The sequence below is a fragment of the Euleptes europaea genome, chromosome 3 (genome assembly GCF_029931775.1).
Source record: "Euleptes europaea isolate rEulEur1 chromosome 3, rEulEur1.hap1, whole genome shotgun sequence".
Taxonomy (NCBI): domain Eukaryota; kingdom Metazoa; phylum Chordata; class Lepidosauria; order Squamata; family Sphaerodactylidae; genus Euleptes; species Euleptes europaea.
Genome location: NC_079314.1, coordinates 38,422,527 through 38,443,814, shown reverse-complemented (window position 1 = coordinate 38,443,814; position 21,288 = coordinate 38,422,527). Strand labels below are relative to the sequence as shown.

Here is a 21,288-nt window from a genome sequence, read left to right as displayed (position 1 = left end):
ACTGTGAGCCACAAATATTGTGCAGACCAACAATTTCTGCAGTACTTCTAAAAAGAAGTTATCACTGTATTGGTTCCACATAGTTTGCTGGATACAGACCAACTCGTCCGCTATCCAGACGTCCCTTGCACCAGCCTTGTTCATCTTCGTCTTCTATTTTAGTTAGCTCTTCCCCTGGGGACAGAGAAATTTGACAAACTATAAAAATCACGAGGAGTATATAGTGTTGCATTAAATTATATCTTGCCATAGCAGCTCTATTATTCCCTACTTACACCAATCAGCACCAGAAGGTTAGAACTCTGCTTTGCATTGAACTGCTCCCTCAGAATACTGATGGGGAAAAACCAAACATCTATTAAGCAACAAGGTGGTTGGATTAGAAAATCGGTATGGGTGAAAACAGGGTTGCACTTGTAACTGTTTTTCACTGAGTAGTTATGGTGCATGCACAGGCCTACCATGGAGAGGTTTCTGAAGCACAAAAAAAGACAGGGCAGTTTGTGCTGGTAAGGAATGACAGCTTCTAGTAACAATCCTCTCTCAGCGATGGCAGAGAAAGAACTGAAGGAAGGGCATTCCACCCCCTCTTTATCACACTGGAAAAGGTAGGAAGCAGCATTATTTTGCTTTAGAAACCTCTCCATGGCAGGCTTGCACGTGTGCAGTATCCATGTGGAACTACACAGGTACCATGATGATGAACTAATCATTAGGTGTCAACATTAACATTTTTATTACAATTAAAATGCGTGTAATACCAGGTAAAACAGATAAACCTTCATCGTCATCAATATAACAATTATGTAGGTGGAATACAGAGGTTTTGGTCAGGTATTTTAAAGATTAGGCTTTTAAAAAAAATGCATGTAGGGACAAGTTGAAGTGTCAGAAATACACATTGAGTTGCTCTGTATAAACTGTATTGAAGATTACCAATATTTGATATTTAAGATGTACTAAGAATTCCACATATCTTTTAATGAGATTAAACACAAAGCAGAAGAATACCTTAACAGAATCTAACTTGTCTCTAAGTACCAAATGTATAATTTACTTAGCAATTTTCTGCTGTTATCCATACTGGTTTTATTTTTGAAAACAATAGAAAAATGCTTTTCTAATCGGTGGTAATTCAGAAGTCTATAATACCCCTCTATTTTTTTAATTTGTTCAGCCAAGTTGCAGATGTGTTATCCTGGAAGTGTCACTGACAGCCAAGTAATTATACAAAGGATTGCAGCAGAAGTCAGATAAAAGAAGTTACTGGAACCCATTAAGCTCATAGCCCATGACAGCCTTGACCAAATGGAATATTCCCCCCAAGCTACTTTTCTTGAAGCTGCTTCCACCTTGCGTACGCTGAGCTCCCCCATTGATGTCACTGGAGGAAGTCAATCTATATGTGCCGAGACTAGTGCTTCTGCACCAGCCCCACCCACCTTTTAAATGGATGCAGAAAGCATTCTGGTGCCTGTGGATGGGCAATTTAATTTTTGTTTTAAAGCAACACTGAATGATTAGCAAGAGAGCTGCTGTGGCTACTACTATACTACTGCAAAAATGGTAACGTTTTGTGATGCTGTTGTAAACAAGGTGTTTTTTTTAAACTACTGCTTAGCTTTATTTGCAATACTTTTTCCTGAGTAATATTATACAGAGCATTGTAATACAGAGGTATTTTACTCACACAAATCTCCTACAATTCAGAGAGGTTGCCTGGGATGAGAATACAGTTGTCTGGCAATTAAAACCTCAGAGGTTTTTATTGCTAACATTTCATCGTACTGATTTTTGCCTCAGATAAAGGAGAGCAAAGTTCTCTAACATTTCAAAATTCCATTTTTTCTTTTATTAAGAATCCTGGGACATCACATGCTAGAAATCCTTTTATCCAAAGAAAAAGGCATCACTCCTAACACATTTATTTCATGCCGGAGAAAAGAGAGTTGATAGTGACAGACAGGTGCTTACCAATCTTAAAGCTGAGTTCATCATGCTCTTGACCCTCATAATCATACAGGGCTCGGACTCGCACCTCCATGGCAGGTGAGGCCTCCTCCTCATCAAAGGGATTTGTTTCTCCTTGTGCATCAGTGGAGGAAAATGGATTGCTGGTCTCTTCATCAGACCACTCTGTGGGATAACTCTGGTTTCTCTCAGAGCTGCTAACACTAAATACACACAAAAAATAATCATTTAGACTTGCCTCAAAAAGCCACCTGAGCAATCACGCCAGCACCACACCACCAGGGCTAAGAAATGCCATGCTTTGACATTTCTGACATCTAAAGCAATGGCTAATTTTGTGTGTAAATGCATTTAGAGATAGAATGTGCACATGATATTAGCAACCAACGTGACATGAAACACCACAGTAAAACTATATTCATTTGAGGAAAATGTTAGGCAGAGAGAGAACCTCAGCAGAAGGCATATCCAATGAAAACAGACAGCCTCAAAGCTCCTGTGGTAGTTAGCTGTCGTGGAACCAGTGAAAGAAGAAAACAACCAGAAAACAGTAGATAACAGCAGTGTTGTATTAGTCAGGTTTGCAACAATGACATAACCTCTCCACAGTGGCTTCATGCACAGTGCAACACAATGCCTTGGCAGAAACCCCAGAGGTGGAAATCCTGGACAGCAGAAGTATAAGCTTGAAAAACAGTTTGAGAACAATCTTTCACCAACTTTTTGATTTTATTGTCCTCCTTTTCACTGACAGTACTTCCAGTATCCTCTTCATCTTCAAAGGGATTGTAACTTGACTGTACTGACTGCACTGTGTTATTCGGGACACTAAGGTTGCTATTTGGGAGAGAAAAAGCATTAAGGTGACCCTATCATTTCATGGTGCCAGTACACAGATACAGCACAGTATGTCCCCTCCATTAAGGGCCCCTTCGTTGCAATGCTTGGCTTGCCTCGAAAGCAGGCAGATGGGGAAGATAATTTCTAGCTGGTTTCTTTTAAAAATACAGCAGCACCCATAAGGAATTACAAAAGCTAGGGTCTGGAAGCTTTTTTCAGAAAGAGTAACATTTACCAACATTCTGAAGACCAGTTTATGTTATGAAAGCAACTTAGTGATCTGACAGGAAAGCTGTGTTTATCACTTTTAACGTAACTCTAGAATGGTTTTTTATATACTACCTATGCTAGAGAGAGACTAACGTTCACCTCTACACAAGTTTCACTTCCCATAAATCCACTTCCCCATACAGTTCATTTTGAATAGAACAAATAATGATAATAAAACCTCATGGGTTAAAACAAAGCTCTGTGGGGCTTTCATTGGTCGTGGGGAGCTGTACGTTCCATATCCTCATGCGCAATGGTGATTTTCAATAATACATGAAGAATATTTCGACTGATGGAACTGAGTGTGGCAGCCAGCCAGCCAGCTTCTGAAAAACCACCTGCACAACCCCTATGCTGCTCAAGACATCATTCCCAATGAAGGACAGGACAGATCCTGCTCCTTTCAGATGGCGCTCCAAAACATAACAGCACAAGACATTTTATGGCTATCAGAAAAAGGGCATGATAATGGCTGTACCTTAATGAACCAGTAACCAAGTGTATTTTCACTTAAGACATTTTGCTTTACTCATGAGCAGTCTCGAACAGTATAGCATACATTCATGAGGATAAGATGATGCCAGGTAGCACAGCCATAAAACTCCATAACTGACGGCATCTGGAATATTGTCCTGATGTGTGTGTATCCATGATCATCTGATTCACTTCTCAAGTTGGGTCCTCTCTTGTGGGGGCAAAGGACAGCCAGGACCATTCATACACACACAGCAAAGAATTTCATGTGAACTGGTCCCTAGTGTTCCCTCAGTGAAAGGTGGTTAACTGCCCGCTATTTAAGTTAGAGGAAAGACTATTCCTCTACCTAACCTAAGAACATGTAACTTCTCTGTGAAGCCCAGCTTAGCACTGTTCACAAGTGCTTGTAAGTTACAACAGGTTAAAATCTAGACAATAAGAGCCCCAAATGCAGATCTACATATTATAGCATTCTGGATGCTATCTGTCATTCACAGTTTTTTCTTATACTATGAGACCATTCCACCAGCCCTACACCAGGTTGGTGTAGTGGTTAGCATGTTGGACTAGGGTCAAATCTCCACTCTGCCATGGACTTAGGACTGCTTCCGGGAAAGGGCCACAATACACATGCGGTCCCTGGTTCAGTTCCTGCCATCTTCACATGGATGGCTCTGCAGAAAACCTCTGCAAGTCAGCCTGAACTATGTATGTCAGGGTAAACAGGACTGTCCTAGGCCTGGTGAAAGTCAGTATAAAACTGTTTTGTTATCCATTTCTACCTTCACCAGCACCATTAATTCCACACTTGTTTGTTGCAGACTATTCTTTTTAGCATATTGTTCCTTATGTGTATTATGCTGCAACCTAAGCAAAAATAAGCTGCTGAGCGCATTTTGATGACCATTTTAAGTGGACAGAGTAGCCCAAAAGAAGCCATGTTTCTGTAAACAGATTTCTGGCTACAATATTCCTCTTTACATAAGGTTTGTTTCAGTGTTCAAGAAGAGAGCTGGAGTAAGTCCCTGACTCTCACACTTCCAGCCAAATTCCTGATCCGACAGGCCACTCCACCATCTTTAAAAAAGTATCCCTTCACCTTGGGAGATGAAAGGCCCTTAAAATCTTTTAGAGGGTCAGGGGAGATTATTGGACACAAATAATGGCAGGGTCTCTAAGGTCAGTCACACGCTTCTCTTCATGGGAAGCAGGAGAAGGGCTTGGGAATTCGTGTGAGCACATAAGACCCTATGAGGACAACTATGGGGAGAAAATGTCCTGATGTGTTTCTGATCCTATATTCTTCCAATATACTACCCAAGACCTCAGCTTTTAATTATCACCTTAAAAGGCCATATCAGACTTGCTAACCTGCTGTTTTTGTTGTGCTGGTCTCCCGTCTGGTTAATGCCAGTCAGGGTCACTCCATCCGCAGCCTTTTTCTTCTCTCTTCTACTGAGAGTACGGTTCAAGTCAGCTGACCATTCCTACACAAAGGTAGAAAAAAAACATTCAAGCAGCTATCTTAAATTCAATGTCAAGCACACAGCGGAAATGAACAAGATTTTAAGCACTTAATCTTAACCTCTGTTCCCCCCCATTTCTGCACAGTGTGTTTGAAAGCTGGAAAATCCACTGTCACCTCACTGTCACCTCACTAACTGAATGCAAGCTGTTATGGCCACATAGTTTGAATATGAGAGGGAAACCATAAACAGGCGAGGCTCTATATTAACTTTTAAAGCTTCCTGAAGTTAAAATCAGCATCCAGTTCAAACATTCAGCCTCACAGACCCCTGCTGTTCCTAGACAGCATGTTAAAACTGATCATTTCAAAATTTTCAAGTTGTAAAGGAGGTAGATCTAAATGGTTTTAAAAAATAAAACAAAAAACCAGAGCCTATTCTTTAGATATTCTATTTTAAATACAGTGTTGACAAAACAAACTCCATGCTGAAACAGAGCTTCTCTATCTGGCTATTCCTCAGCATCAAGGTAGAAAACAAACTGTCCTAAAAATTGAATTTTAAATGATTTTTTAAAAAAATAATTGGATTTTTAACTTTTTCTTTTAAAAATGGTCTGGCTTAACTGTATCACAAATGTCTACTCTCTGACAACATCCAGCTGCACAACAGGAGCCTGGCAGCTTACTGGGGGGGCGGGTTGTTTCCCCTATTACTCAGTGAGGCATCACCAGTTAGTGGGGAGGGGAGATGATCTCTTCACACACACACCCAGTACCAGGAAGGAGACAGGAAAGAATGACTCTGTTGAGGTGAAGACCTTGTGTTCCTGCTCTGAGGTTTACTCCACTATGGAGGCCACTAACCCGGGGGGCCGGGGGACACAGAATCCCAGTGACAACTGCATTCATAGGGAAGGTTCTGCAGCTGTTTTGCTTTCTTTCGTAAAGGCAAGCTTCCGTACTGCTTTATTGAACAGGCACGCTTCCCTTATCCCCTGCAACTTACTTTTTCCCCCCAGTTACCTCACTGGCCAGTCTGAGGATGTGAAATCTTGAGGCGGGGAGAGATACAGTCCAAGTAAGATAACTGTTTACTTTGCAAGTTAAGACCATGGTGCTTTGTAATCATGGACATCTGCCTATAAATATCTTCAACAAAGCTTTCCAGAAAGGGTAGGCACATTAGTCTCTAAGGTGCCACTAGAACCCTCTAATTCTTTGTGGTTATAGCAACAAAGTACTATATACTTTTAGGAACTGTCTGAATAATAATGAACAATTTGGATTTAAAAATCAATTATTTCAATAAGATTTAAATCCATCTGCCCTGCTCAGTGATTATTGCCCACTGTTGGTATGACATCACGTCCCATTAAGTAACAAAAAAAGACAAGAATATCCAAAGTCACCTTTCAGACACATCTCAAAGAAATAAATTTCCCCTGTGATACATTAAATACTCCCCCACAGTACTGCCAGAAGCCATGCACGCAAACATTCCTTGGTAGAAGCTTAAATCACCCAGAAGTATTTCTTAGCAACAAAATTATACAAAAATTCACATCGCAAATCATACACATGACGAGCAGGCTGAAAACAAATTGTACAAGCAGCACAAGCTTGGCAACTTTTCATGGCCATTTATAAAGCCTGAACAGTATGACTAGTTTAAATATGGCAGTCTGAAACTTACTTCATCCTCGTTGCGTGAAAAGCAAACAAAACGTTCGTTAGAAAAGTCAGAATTTATATGTAAGGTATTTGTACTTTAGAATTCAATGCTTCACACTGACCAAATGCAGAATTGATAGTGTGCTGCTGAAGCTCCAAAACCCTTTCCCAGCCTTATATCACAAACAGGCTGAATTCAGAATCTGAATCAAGTGAATTTCAAAATGAAGCTGCTATGAAGTATATGACTTTAGAATGGAACTGTTACATTACTGAGTTCTGCCAGACAGAACGTTCTGTGTAAGATGTACCCCCCCAGTTCTACATCTAGTGAGATTCTAACAACTGAATCATCTTGAATTACCAAGCAACCTGACAAGTATCTTTTACAATTTAAAATTTGCTTTGATAGCTAAAACGACTGCATTCAGACATTCTGGGGGTGGGAGGAACTGGCAGTAAGGCTCAATGTACCATCACCTGGCTTCTAACCCATACCTCACTTCACTCACCCTGCACAACACATGATAAGGGCTTAAACTTAAGTTCCATTTATTTGAAAAATGTGTAGTGGAGGGACTTTTCTGTGGTGGGGGGGATTTTTCTGCAAATGTAAGCTGAAGTATATTTAAAATGTTATATTTCTCTGTCCCCAGAAAAACAAAAGCTTCAGAAATTCAGGCACTGAATCAACAGTGACTTTTTTATAAACCAGTTCAGCCCAATGAATGTCACAGAACCTGTGATGTCCTCTGGAAAACTGAATCCGTTAAGCGCAGATCACTTACAGGGTTTGGTCTCACCTACTGCTGCTCTGTATCAAAATTCATAAAGCACTCACTGAATGAACAAGGTTGGGGATTCCTGCTTTAGAGCATTTATGGAGACATGTTTAGAAATGACTAAAATAAACAGCTCTAAGAAATCAAATAACAATATTTACAACAATTAGAGGCATATTGAAATGTTTTCTTACTGTTAACTTATTTTCATATATAGCAGAACAGAATGTTCCCACTATGCCAGAAAGGGAATGTGACCAAAATTCTAATGAAAACATCTGAATTAGCTGATCCAATCGAAACCATGAGCCAGCCTCTGTTAACTTGGAATCCTGAGTGTATAGCAGTGATTCTCAACATGGTGCCCCTGTGCTTCCTGAATTTGGGGGGATAAAATCCCCAAGGGCCTTGAATGGAGCAGAAAAAGAACAGGGTGCTTTGGCATCACTTGCTCCCACCCAGCCCCCCAGTCAAGCACATCACAGCCATTAACAAAGCCTCCTCTGTGACACCTGACCCTGTGGCTATACAGGGTGCAAACCCCCCCCCCCCCTTGCTTGGAAATGGAAACTAAGGAGCCTCTCTTTCCAGTGAACTGATCTCAGCTTTCCTCGGCATCCTTAGCGCAGGAGATGTTTCAGAAGAACCCAAGAAACATCACCTTTGCATCTTCAGGGCTGCCCATTCAGAAATAGCTTCCTCTGCCATAGGCTTGGAACCTTTCAACGTTTTGTGAATGGCCCCACTCCTATGGCCAATTCTTGGCAGCAGCACCCACTACCTCTCTTTCAAAATTCCACAAGGTACCACAAGCTCAAGCAAGGCTAAGGACCCCTGAGAGTGTGAAGCCAGAAATATGTATAAACCAAATGAAACATTAAAAGGATACAGTAACTATTTTAAATAACCCAAATTCATGCAAAACAGGATTCGCCAGTAGGCTATTTAGCATATTCCTGCAGGAATGGCAAGGAGGAAAAGTGCTAGTGAGCTGTGCTTTGCCCTTCTTCTGGGTCTTGTGATGCAGAGAGGCGTCTCTTAATCAAGGGATAGTATGCATGTTTTCCTCTTTCCACAGGTACCAAATGGAGAAATTCCAGCTCACTAATGGATCCTCCCACCATTTCTGTGTCACGTGCAAAACTGCCTTCAGGAAAAGGCAAAAAAAAGTGCTACAAGGCAAGTTAAAGCCCTTACCTCAAACTGAGGCCAGTTCATCGACATGCCTGGACCGTGATTGGCCCTGAACCACCTCAGATCTTCAACAGCATCAGCTCCTTTGATGTTCTGCTCCAGTTCACAATAAATATTTTCGTAGCTGTAAATAACGAATGTCGATTTAGAAGTTGTCATAGATCTGGTAGCAAGAGCACTAAGAGTATTAATTTTTTCAAAAGTCAGATACAATAATTTAATTAAAACAATAAAGAACATTCGCCTACAGTAAGTGATTTCTCTCAGCAAATAAATGAACCAAGCATTCCTGAGAATCGGCGTATGGGAATGGCAAGGAGAAGGCGCAGGCGAGCCGTCTCTTAAGGCCATTCCCCATATGCCGATAAACAAAAAAAAAGCAGTTTCATGGCTTTTTTTTTGTTTAACGGTGCCTTTAGCCCCATTTAAAACAGCGAGCCTGCACCTGCCAAAAAGCATGCTCAGCAATGCTGTCTTGGCCGCTGGCATCCGGGGCCGAAAGGACATAGGGAGCTGCCTAATGGCAGCTTCGCTCCCCGGCCTGCCCCCCACACACACCGACATGGCAATTCTCCGCCGTTGCCTGCGCCATAGAGAGACCGCACCAGCGGAACTGCCCTCGCCGCCAGTGTAAGTGCGTCTTGTTGCGTGATTAGACACAGTTACACTGGCGGTGAGGTCACGCAGCCGCCTAAGAGCACTTGCCCCCCCCAGGAATGCACGGGAAGTCTCTGATGAGCCTAGATACATGCAAAGGCTTTTGCAGTGACATTCAGCATCCCCTTGCAGAACAGTACAAGTACAGGATTGCATAGTACCCACAGTCTCCTAGATGATGGCCATGTGTGTCTGATCAAGTCACAGCTGACTTGGCCCTACCAAGAGAGAAATTACGCCATTTGACAAACTCTTAATGCACTGAGGACAAATTATTTTATTACTAACAATGAAGGTGGGGTCATTGCTTATGTTATTAGACTGCAGAACGTCAAAGTGATGAAACCGAGTCTAACAACATTCCTGCAATCTATTTCAGCCTAACTAAAAACAAACCCTACGGAGATAAAGGCAGTGCTCAAGCACGGCGCTCAAGTAACTCTAAAAAACACCAACACTATTAGTCCTGGCTCAATGCTTGCGGAAGGAAGGACTGAGCACTCTGGCTCTACCTGCTTGGCAAGTCATCTGCATAGTGTGAACATGAGGAGGAAGTGGACTCCCCCCACCACCACCCTCGTTAACAACATTTGGAAAGTAGCATAGCTGATCTTAGGAAGGGGATGTATGCGTGGGGCACTTCCTATGCACTATGCAGACAACTCAGCAATCGTGCGCCGGGGGGGGGGGGCAGGGCCAGCACATTTATGCCTGATATCCCTCCCCACACAGTGAGTCAACAAACGGATGGGTTGTCTATACTGGGCTACTGTTTAAACTTAGTGATATATGAGAGAGGAAGGAGAGAGGCTACCTACTTTCTACCACCTGGCCCCTTTAAGATGGCACAATTTGCTGACTCACTGGAGCTCTTGGTTCTTCCACCGGTACCTGACCTATTTAAACAGGTGCATGGGCCAAAGGATGAAAGCCAAAGGGTTCTTAGTCTCTGGTTTGCTGCCTATGAACTGGATGAATGTCAAACCCTGAACGTGATGACCTGCAGTGGGAGAAGAATCCTGCCTCTTGCACATGGAGAGAATTTAAGCCTGTGCCACCATTTTTATACAGGAGGGAGGTGAGGGTATGCCTTTCCGTTGTCTGTTTTTTAGCAGGTGGGAGCCGGTTGTCCTGTCCAGAGACAGGTGAGAGCTGGTCTCTAGGCCTGTTTGTCCTATCCAGACCCAGTTGAGAGCTGGCATCTGGATTGTTGTCGGTAAGTTTGAGTTGTCTGTCTTTGTTTCTCCTGCTGGCTGGGGATGTGTCTGGGGGAACAGAATGGGGTGATGGTGCCACAATCAATGTGATTTGGGGTAGGGGGAGATATGGTGGGGAGGGGGGAAGAGATGCTCTGCAGCATCTAGCAACTGGAGGTATTTTTTCCTCTGAACCCAGAAGGCTCCATGTGGCTGTCATGGCTATTGGCCAAAAATAGAAAAGCATGGGGGCCTTTGGCCTACAGGGTTTCCCAAGCTTCCATTTTGTCCCCCATGCTTTTCTATCTTTGGCCAACAGCCATGACAACCACATGGAGCCTTCTGGGTTCAGAAGAAAAAATACCTCCAGTTGCTAGATGCTGCAGAGTAGGTGAGGGCTGTTGCCTGCAGGCATGGCTTGTGAGCATCCATGTGGCACTGCAGACAGGATGCTAGACTAGAGGGACAACTGGGCTAATCCAGCAGGGCTACCCAGCGCCTGATATAACTGATTTTCATTATGCTTTTTCTTCACATCAAAACTTCAGTATGAAATGGCTTGCGCGTCACACATTTACCTTCCAGTAGTAGATAAGTCCAGATGTTTCTGAACTTCCAGCAGCACTTCTCGGAAAAAACGGAGGCGTTTTTCTTCAAATTGTTGACATTGTTCAAAAACTTGCTCCATGTTTTCCATATACTGCGGTGTAGCATTGTCCAGCTCTTTAAGAGATTTTTCATACTTTTCTTTTGTCTTTAAAAAAATAAGCGTATTAATTTACTATGAATATCGGATTGTCGATTGTGTAGTTAACCTAAGCAATGTAGCAGACTGTAACAGTAAATATTTTACAACATTCAGAATATTTATATAGTACGGTTTTTTTATTTTGTCCTCCCTCCAAGGGGCTCAGGGTGACGTACATGTTTATCTCCCTCTTCCATTGTAACCCCACAACAACTCTGTGAGGTGGGCTAGGCTGAGAGGGGATGGCCCAAGGTCTCTAATTAGTATTACAGTGAGTCTCTGGGTCTCCCAGAGGCTAGTTTAACACTCTAACCACTATATCACAACACTCTAAACACTACATCACACAAAAGTTAAAATGTTATGCCATGCACCTTTTCTCAAAAAGGATTCATTTTTCTTCACTTGGAAATGACGATTTCAGCACTGGAATTTAAGGATAAGCTGTTGGAGTGAGCAATGTCTGGTGTTCAAAACAGTATGAAAGAATAGAAGAACCCTGCAGGAAGCAGCAAGGCTAGTCAAACAGGATAGTAGAGTCCAGTGCCTTCCTTCCTGATAAGTGCCTTTCCTTGTCTTGTGTCTTCAGATTACTACCCTTTAGGGCAATGTCCTCCTTCTCAGGAATTCCACAGAACGCAATTCTCTCTCTCTCTCTCTCTCTCTCTCTCTCTCCTCCCCCCAGGGATATAGCTAGGAATCAGCTGCTTGCCAAGGGGCCTTGGCATGACCTTCTCCCTCCCACTTGAAGAAAATGCACCATCCAAGGCAAGAAGCAGCAGGCAGACAAGCAGCTGAGCAAGCAGTGAGGGAAGAGACAGGCAGAACAAGACTAAGGTGTTTTTTCTTATTATTTTTTTTTAACACTAAGAGAAGAATAGGTGACAAGAAACAGAGAGGCACAGTAGAAAGACAGCCTATGGGAAATAGATGAAAAATCCACAGAGATTCTTCCTTGCATGTTCTCACAGAGGAGGCAGAAAGAAAAACTGAGGATGGTGGGCACTCCCATCTAGAGACAGAATGATCAGCCTACTTCCTGCCTCCAGGGATTATGGGTAGGAGAGTATCCAAATGTTCCAGAATGTCCTCCTATCCTCAAGTGAAAATAAAGCTTTCTCTGTACTTTAATCAGCTTATGAGTCTTTGTTGTGCAATCACTCTGCCAACATAAGCTAGAGCAGGTTGTTGTTTATTTCCTAAATAGGGAAACTACACATCCAAGCAAGACAGACCAACTGGGAAATGCTGAAAATCAGCCAAGCTGTGGCAAAGGAATGACTGACCGGGCTATTATTACCAAACTCACTCAAAACAAGAGGGCAAGGCTAAAATTAGGCCTAAAGCTTGACTCAGGATTCCATAAAGACATTTCTCCTAAACAAGGTTCTAATCTGATCTGGCGTTCAATCAGTTTTTAATGAATTTACAAGCAGAGATGCTAATTTCTCAGGCATCTGCTTGACCGTGTTTGCAACATTTCTGCTATTCAGAAATATCTCCCGCCAAGCAGATGATGAGTAAAAATAATAAATTATGTTTTTCCCCCTAAAATAAAATTACTACTATTTTGATTAGCCCAGAAAGTAATTGGCATAGAATTCTGAACTTCCACTGTAGATCAAATGTAGTTTTTTTGGATATGTAAAAAAAAAGCTTTCTGAATCAGATTTATTGCTTGTTGAACACAATTTCTAACAGGTATGCACCATACTTCTAAAATATAAATAACCTTTGCTTTATGGTTTTAAAATATTGGCACTAACTATGCATTCCAGTTATATAGGCTCGTATTTATATTCATGTTCCAGTTTTCCCCTTGGTATCACATGTTATATCATACTTTCACACATAACTTAAGACAATGGGGTGGATCCAACCATCCTCCAAGGAACCTTCCTCCAAATTAAATGGCTCTTCTGTTTCAGGAAGAGCCACTTAAGCTAGAGGAAGGCTTCACACTTTACTCAGTGGAGTGATAGTATCCACCCTATAATTTATCCTGTTTTATTACAATTTTGTTCCCCATTTGAGCGCTCTGATTTTGTGTTAAGTGTTCCTATTAAATCAAATCCACTACTCACGTTAATCCCAGCTATTTCATCATTATGTACTTGCTATTACGGTCCTAAATGGAGCAAGGGACTGGTTTTTCATACAATTGGGAGGGAGGGGGAGCTGGAGTGGAGTGTGATATGTTCACTGCTACAATACATCCTAATCGGCACAGAATGAATGTGCTAACAGCATAAAACAAATGCAAAACAATTTTATGCCTCACACCAAGGATCACTCCCATAGCACAGAGCGAACTGTACCTTATGGACATAGCACAATGGAAGCCGTACAGTACATGATCTGTTAACCAGCATGTTTGATCAGTCAGAACTCCCATTCCAAATGGACGCCAGATAACAGAGCTTGTAATGTATGGCTATTTGTCTGCTTCAGAAACCAAGCTGCAAAACATCCCAGTACGTACAGTTTACCTTCAGCAAATCCTGTTTACTTTTATCCATTTTGTCCTGCAGTTTCTTTAGCTGTTCTGGATTCAGGGTTGGGTCAGCTTTACTGTTTGCCTCTCTGGATACTGCAAGTTTTTCTTCTTTGCAGGCTGCATGGTATGCTTTCTTGGAAGCTTCCACCTAAATGACATAATTTAACAGGCACTTCAGCTTTGTACAGCACTAGCAAGTGCTCAGGACAGCTTAGAAGATTTTTTAAAGGAAATTAACATTAATCAGTTTAGATATATACAGGGGAGGGGAGGGAACACAAGGACAGGAACTCCCCTTTGGCCCTTTACTTCTTTTCCTTTCCGTTGGCCAGCAGCAGTTCTCACTTTCAATTGTTCCCACCACCACTTTTTGTCCCTTTCCCCCTCTCCGAATGGGTCTTTGACCCCCATCACAGGACCTCCGAGCTCCCTCCTTGATTGCTGCTGCCTGGCTGTTGCGGGTTTGTATGTTCTTCTGGGTTCCTCTGGCCGGACGACCTGCCTTTCTTCAGCAATGGCTGAACATGCACAAGTGTGGCTATCAACAGCTGGGGAGTTTACCCCACACACACACACACAAATTAATGGCTTTTAAAAACAGTGTTTTTCCTGCAAGCCTGGGTGTGAACCCTGGGATTGCAGAACTCTAAATCATACCTTTGCCTACCTGCATGATTGTGAGCCCTTCGCAGCTAGATACAGGGCTAAGCAATGGAACACCACAAATTGCTTCAACAATAATAATGGATTACTACAGGAACAGGTTTATTTATTTATTAGATTTTTATCCCGCCCCTCCCCAGCCGAGGTCACTTGCAACACCAAATTGCAGCACCAGGACACTTGCATCACAACACCTTAATTTAAGGGCTGTGAATCAATTAAGTTGACTAATTCATTAAACGTCAAGTGACTGATCAATTAAGTTTAAATGTTTGTATGTTGATTTAGAAAAAAAATTATGCAGCCTCTCCAGAAACCTGTCTTGTGCAGCTTACAAAACAAAAATAAAAAAATAACACATTAAAAGATATTAATGAAAATCCATTAAAAACACACCCCTGAATAAAAACAAACATTAAAACAGACCATGGACAGCTTAAAACAACAGCCTCCAGGCTAAAATAGTGTTAAAAGATCAACCCCTTAATTAAAAGCATGGGTTAACAAAAAGGTTTTGGCCTCATGCTTAAAAGAAAACAACGTAGGCACTAGGTGAGGCTCAAGTAGTGGCATTCCATAAGCAAGGTGCCACTACTGAAAAAGCCCTGTCTCTGGTTGTCACCTACCTCACCTCTGAGGTGGGCATACAGAGCAAAGGCCAATCTTAACTAGTGAGCGAGACAATATGAGAGTAGGTGGCCCTTCAAGTACCCTGGCCCTTCAAGTACCCTGGCCCCAAGCCATTTAGGGCTTTAAAGGTAAGGACCAGAATTTTGAATTGTGCCCAGAAACAAGTGGGTAGCCACTGTTAAGTCTTTCAGCACCAGGGTTATACAATCCCTGTATCCAGACCCCAACCATAGCCTGGCTGCTGTATTTTGGACAAACTTAAGTGTCTGGACCATTTTCAAAGGAAGCCCCACATAAAACTAATTACAGTGATATATCCTGGATGTAATCAAAACATGGATCACTGTAGCCAGATCCTGCTTTCTAAGGAACAGCCATAGCTGGCATATCAGCCAAAGCTCATAAAAGGAACTATGTGCCACAGAGGAGATTTGGAACTCCAACTGTAGGGCAGGATCTGGCCGTAGCCCCAAGCTACAAACCTGTTCCTTCAAGGGAGTGATGTCCCCTCTAGGACAGGCTGACTCTTAAGTCCTCAAGCAGCTTTGCCATTAAACAGCAGTACCTCAGTCTTGTCTGGATTGAGCTTTAGTTTATTGGCCCTCATCCATCCCACCACTATCTTTAGGAACCTGTTCAGGACTTCCACAGCTGTTGACTCAACTGTTAAGGAGAAGCAGAGCTAGGTGTCATCCAGCTGTTGGTAGCACTGCACTCCAAATGCCCTGATGATCACTCTCAGTGGTTTCATGTAGATGTTAAACAGCATGGGGGACAAGAGGGAACCCTGCAGGATCCCATAGAATTAATGCCATGGAGCCGAGCAACAGTCGCCCAGCACCACCTTCTGGAAATGGCCAGTTGAGTAAGAGCGCAGTAGCTCCCGCTCCCAACTCAACCAGCCTCTCCAAAAGGATACCATGGTCAACGGTGTCAAAATGCCATCCATCACTCTCCTGATGATTATTATCCATCAGGGTGACCAAGGCCAGTTCTGTCTCAAAACCAGTCCTGAATCTTTTTTTCCCCAAGACCATGTGAAACTACATTGCCACCACCTGCTCAAGCACCTTACCCAAAAATGGCACGTTGGCCATTGGGCAGTCGATGTTCAGGTCAGTGGGGTCCAGGATGTCTTCTTGAAGAGGCATCGCATGACCACCAAAACCTCAGTATTTCAGATACCAAAGAAGGTTTAAGAGAACTTACAACATAATAAACTAAAAGGTACCACTTTTTACTGACTAAAGGTAATCCTTATTAAGGGGTGAAAAATATTTTCATTTTATTTAATATTTTTATCTCCCCCTTCTTCCAAGGAGCTCAGTGGAGCATTTCCATTTTATTCACACGACCACGCTGTGCAATGGGACAAGACAGAATGATGGGCTCAAGGTTACCTAGCAAGCTTTATGAAACAGCAGGGATTTGAACCTGGGTATCCCAGATCCCGTAGGAGGGAAGGGAGCATGGTACAGCCTGATCTCGTCAAATCTCGGAAGCTAAGCAGGGTCAGCCCTGGTTAGTATTTGGATGGGAGACCACCAAGGAATACCAGGGTTGCTATGCAGAGGAAGGCACTGGCAAACCACCTCTGTTAGTCTCTTGCCATGAAAACCCCATAAGGAGTCACCATAAGTCGGCTGCGTCTTGACGGCACTTTACACACACACACACATTCCAGATACCAGTCCAACATCTTAACCACCTCACCACAACCAACCAATTACACTTTAGTTGATCAGCAACTGAAATGTACAACCCAACTTCCTTTAGGCATGAAAGGACTAAACACTTTATCCATGGATATATCTGCATTTTTCTGAATGATGCTAGCTGATAAGGACAGGCTGTTAAGGTACAGAAGCCCGAAAGCTGAAGGAAAACATTCTATGCTACATGCAGTTCCTACTCCTCATCTTAAAATACAGTTAAGACTTTACTTAGTTAAGCACTAACATAGTCTCCTATGGCAAGTAAACTCTCTCCCCAGACAATATGGAGAAAAGACATGACATTTTACTATATTTACTCAAGCAGAGGAAAACAAATCAGTGGTACGGTCAATTTCAAGCCTTTTCTCACTACATAGCCTCTAGTTGCTGGGAAGACAGACAGCAGTCTTTGCATCTCCCTGCTTTTGAAATAATCTCTCTCTGCATGCAGAAACAGGGCAGAAAAATCACATCATCTGGCAAGCTTTGTGGTGCAGATACAAGATGGCCACATAGAGCAGCAGCTTCTTGTCTTCTGTAATCTACTTCTGCCCAGAAAAGGATCAGCTTGCCTTTCAGGGATTAAATCCAGCCCATCTTTCCTCCTTCCTGTCCTTATAGTTTTAACATTAGAAGGCTAAAAGGGAGATGTGAAACGAGCTGAAGCAGGAGGGAGGAGGTTGAACTCCTTATCCAAAAACCCTAAGTTATAGAGCTGGCTAAGGCACATAATGATGCAAAGCTTACCTCTTTCAGCTTTTTGGCCCAGGGTTTCTGGGCTTTCCTAAAGCCATCTTCTGCTTCTTTCATCTCCTTAAATCCACCAATCATTTGCTTGTGAAAGGCTTCCTTTTGCCAGTTTTTAATCTTTTCAAAGTCTTCATTCATTAGGGCACTTTTTATATCGAGGTGTAGCTCACTCACTTTTTCCGCTTCAAGCATAAATGCATGCCAAGCCTTTTCAACTGTCCCATACTGAGGACCTGAATTCAACCAAAGATGAAAATGTTCAGCAAAATCAGAAACTTTTCTCCCAATGCAGCCTGAATTAAAAATAAAATAATAACAATTTTAAAATTAATAAGAAAAAAAATCTTTGGTTCTTGCATTAAATAAAGTTTCCCCTGTCCATGTTATTGCACCATGGCATACCAGCTCTAGAGTATGAGAAACCACCAGAATTAATGGATTATTCCAATACACAGACTCTTCTGTCTCACAAGCCTGGGGGTGGGGATAGGCTGATTATTGCTTACAGAGAACCCTACAACCTTAAACTACTACTCTCCAGCAAAAGTGGACTGCCAATTGAAATAATAAGCTGGGAGTAAGTCCCTGCAACCAACCTTGGTGCCCACTCTCACCTCATAAGAACTCAAAATATTACCAGAGGATCCAACATTAGCCACATTATCATAGGCATATCCACTAATGTGGTGGTTTTCAATCCACTGGTCAGGACTCTCAGGTGGGTTGTGGAGCCCCTACAGAACTGCCTTTCTCTCTGTTGCTTTTTTGGAAGGAACTGCTGATGAAAGCACAAGGGGTGTGGCCGTGGCTCAGTGGTAGAGCTTCTGCTTGGCACGCAGAAGATCCTAGGCTCAATCCCCTGCAACTCCAGTTAAAAGGACAAGGCAAGTAGGTGATGTGAAAGACCCCTGCCTGAGACCCTGGAGATCTGCTGTCGCTCTGAGTAGACAATACTGACTTCAATGGACCAAGGTTCTGATTCAGTATAAGGCAGTTTTATGTGTTCATGTGCTTCATGTGCCACACCTCCCGCTTCTCTTTGTACACACACTCACCAAGAAGAGCAGGACAGCAAGACAAACTCACTCAGCAGGGGAGAGAAGTCATACTCTTGGCACCTCCCCTTCCAATCACATCACCTACCATGTACATACAGCTCAGTGAGTCCTATGCTGCTGCCTGGGATTAAAGGTGGGTCCTGGGTCTGGAAAGATTAAAGACCATTGCTCTAACTACGCTCTCATGCGTCAACAATGCTCTTGTGCCATTTACACTGGCCAAACTGGATGGACTGTACTCAGGACTAAACTGAAAAGAAGAGCTCCAAGTAACATTTCAACCTCCACGGAAATCCAGAACAACAAATAGGCCAGGGTGTTTCCTATCTGGTACCTCTTCAGACATCCAACAAATGTAAAGCCCTAACTGCATCAGGAGTTGGATTAGGGGGGAAAGTGGAAAGAACCAGTTCCTGGTTGTGATGGGAATCAGAAACCATATTTGGAAGGAAGGAAGTCTCTCTGTAGAGATGCCTTGTCTTTGTAGGGATGCTGGTCAGGAGATCCCGGACACAGGGCACACAGCTCACTGGACCTAGCTGAGCATCTAGCAACCAAGAAGCCTATTTCAATAGACTGCAGGAAAAGGTCACAGGTAGCCATAGGCTCAAAAGGCTTTCTCGTTAACACAGAAAGCACAGTCTTGGCAGGCCCCATGACTGAATGGGTGATGGAATGGGTTGATAGAGCCTGGTTAGGCCCTTGAAAATGTTTTCACTGCAGGTTATGTTAGCAGCCTCCCAAATAAGGTTGTGCAGCTGTGAGGACAGCTAGATACACTCTAAGGGAAGAATACCTCAGACCTTGAGAATGCAGGTTGACTTGATATTCAGGGTCTGAGTAGCAAAACAAGTGAGATTCCCATCCCCAAGTACAGGCAAACAGGCAAGAGCATATAGGCATTCCCACTTTAAGTCATAGGACATCTTGGTAAAAGGCTTTCTTACATTCAAGAGTACCTGTGTCAGAGCTATTATGGGGCAATTCTGAATTATTCTCAGTGCCACCAGGTTCAGAGCGGTCATATCTGGATGTAGAACACAGCTGCACTTTTGCAATAGGAGATTGTGTGTCTTGGGAAGATGTAACAGATGGAGCAGACCTAGCAGCAGGATTCTGCAGCCAGAAAGGAGCGACCAGAATGTGCTATCCTGGCTTATTTTGTTGATCACCTTGGTAAAGGGAGAAATAAATGAAAGATGTAGAAGGGCTGGAACATCCACTTGATTTGCAAGGCTTTTCCCAGGGAGTGACTTCTGCACTGGTTCTACTGCAACAGCAGTACATTTGTTGTCTGATCAAGCAAACGGCCTTACCTAAGGCATACCCTATCTGTGGAAAATTGTGAGCCACTATCCTTCTATATTACTGAGGGAGTCTGCAAAAGTGCTGTCCTTGCCAGTAACATGTACTGCTACAGATGGAATGAGATACGTGGCTCATCTTTGCCACCGGCATGATAAACATTATGGAAGCTGTGCCTCCTTGTTTATTGACACAGAATTTTGATGGCCTTGTTGTCTGTGGGTATCTGTACTTTCTGTAGCTTCAGAAGAAAGGTGTGATCAGCAGGTGTTCCAAATCCTTAATCTGGAATTATCTTTCTCGATGCAACCATGGCTACTGTTGCTGTGGCAGCCATAGTGCGCACCACATCCCCACCGGCAAGCACCTGTTGTTAAAATCAAGGAGAATGAAAGGCATCTCTTATTCAAGGTGTGAAGGGTCAGGCATTCACCATGTCAGGGACCTATGGAGAGGTGGTGACAGGAGCAAGAGCATCTCACGGGGGTCCTGCTGTGAGTTGAAACTGCAGTTGAACAAGTTTTGTAATACAGGCCCAGGGGAGCTACGGGATATAAAGATGCAGACGTTGATGGGTGTGATGAGGAGGCAGTGTTAGGAGCCACTTTTCTTTAGGGAAAGACTGTTATCTCTTGACAAAAACTGCAAGAATTCTCTTCACTTGGTGAAGAACCTCAAGGCAGCAGTGAGGCCCAAAGACTACACCTTGTTCTGATAGTTTGCACACGTGCACAAAACAAAAGAATATGGGATGTTGAGGAGGGGTTGAGACACAAAGGTCTCAATCTATTGACCTTGAGGTCAAGAGAAGTGAACCAAGAGTCTGGTGTTAGATGAAGAAGAGAAGATTGCAGGGCCACTGTCCTGAACCTTCTGGGATCAATGAAGTTGTTGACAACCTATTGGCTGAGTATGGGACAATGTCTTCCACTATTATTGGTTGGAATTGAGAGTGTAATCAAGGAAATGGGTCTCTGTGCATCAGACTTCTCCTGATGCTTGCCCTTTTGCTTCTGATGTTTGGACACAGCAGGAAATCAAGGCAGATGCTTTTTGAGGTTTGGACTCTAAACTGTTTAACTGGTTAAAAAGGTAAAGGTAGTCCCCTGTGCAAGCACCAAGTCACTACTGACACATGGGGTGACGTCACATAATGACGTTTACTAGGCAGACTTTGTTTATGGGGTGGTTTACCATTGCCTTCTCCAGTTATCTACACTTTACCAACCTCAAAAGTATGGAAGGCTGAGTTAACCTTGAGCCAGCAACCTGAAACCAACTTCCGTCGGGATCAAATTCAGATCATGAGCAGAGCTTGGACTGCAATACTGCAGCTTACCACAGGGCTCTTTGTTTAGCTGGACCAGACACTAATGGGGGGGAAGGGTCTACAATG

General features: G+C 43.0%; 1 protein-coding gene across 2 annotated transcripts in view; it reads right to left on the bottom strand.

Moving 5' to 3' along the window:
• Window positions 1-21,288, bottom strand: part of PACSIN2 (protein kinase C and casein kinase substrate in neurons 2) — a 55,312-nt gene continuing 34,024 nt past the window's right edge. Inside the window, exons 4-11 of one of the 2 annotated variants that reach the window (XM_056845805.1) lie at window positions 17,527-17,762; window positions 13,764-13,919; window positions 11,105-11,280; window positions 8,677-8,797; window positions 4,930-5,045; window positions 2,692-2,808; window positions 1,975-2,174; window positions 1-174 (exon numbers count right to left, since the gene is read on the bottom strand). In XM_056845805.1, coding sequence (XP_056701783.1) covers window positions 62-174; window positions 1,975-2,174; window positions 2,692-2,808; window positions 4,930-5,045; window positions 8,677-8,797; window positions 11,105-11,280; window positions 13,764-13,919; window positions 17,527-17,762 — 1,235 coding nt within the window. In that variant the 3' untranslated portion in view covers window positions 1-61. The remainder of the gene's footprint in view (window positions 175-1,974; window positions 2,175-2,691; window positions 2,809-4,929; window positions 5,046-8,676; window positions 8,798-11,104; window positions 11,281-13,763; window positions 13,920-17,526; window positions 17,763-21,288) is intronic. The other variant, XM_056845806.1, reaches the window with a different exon arrangement.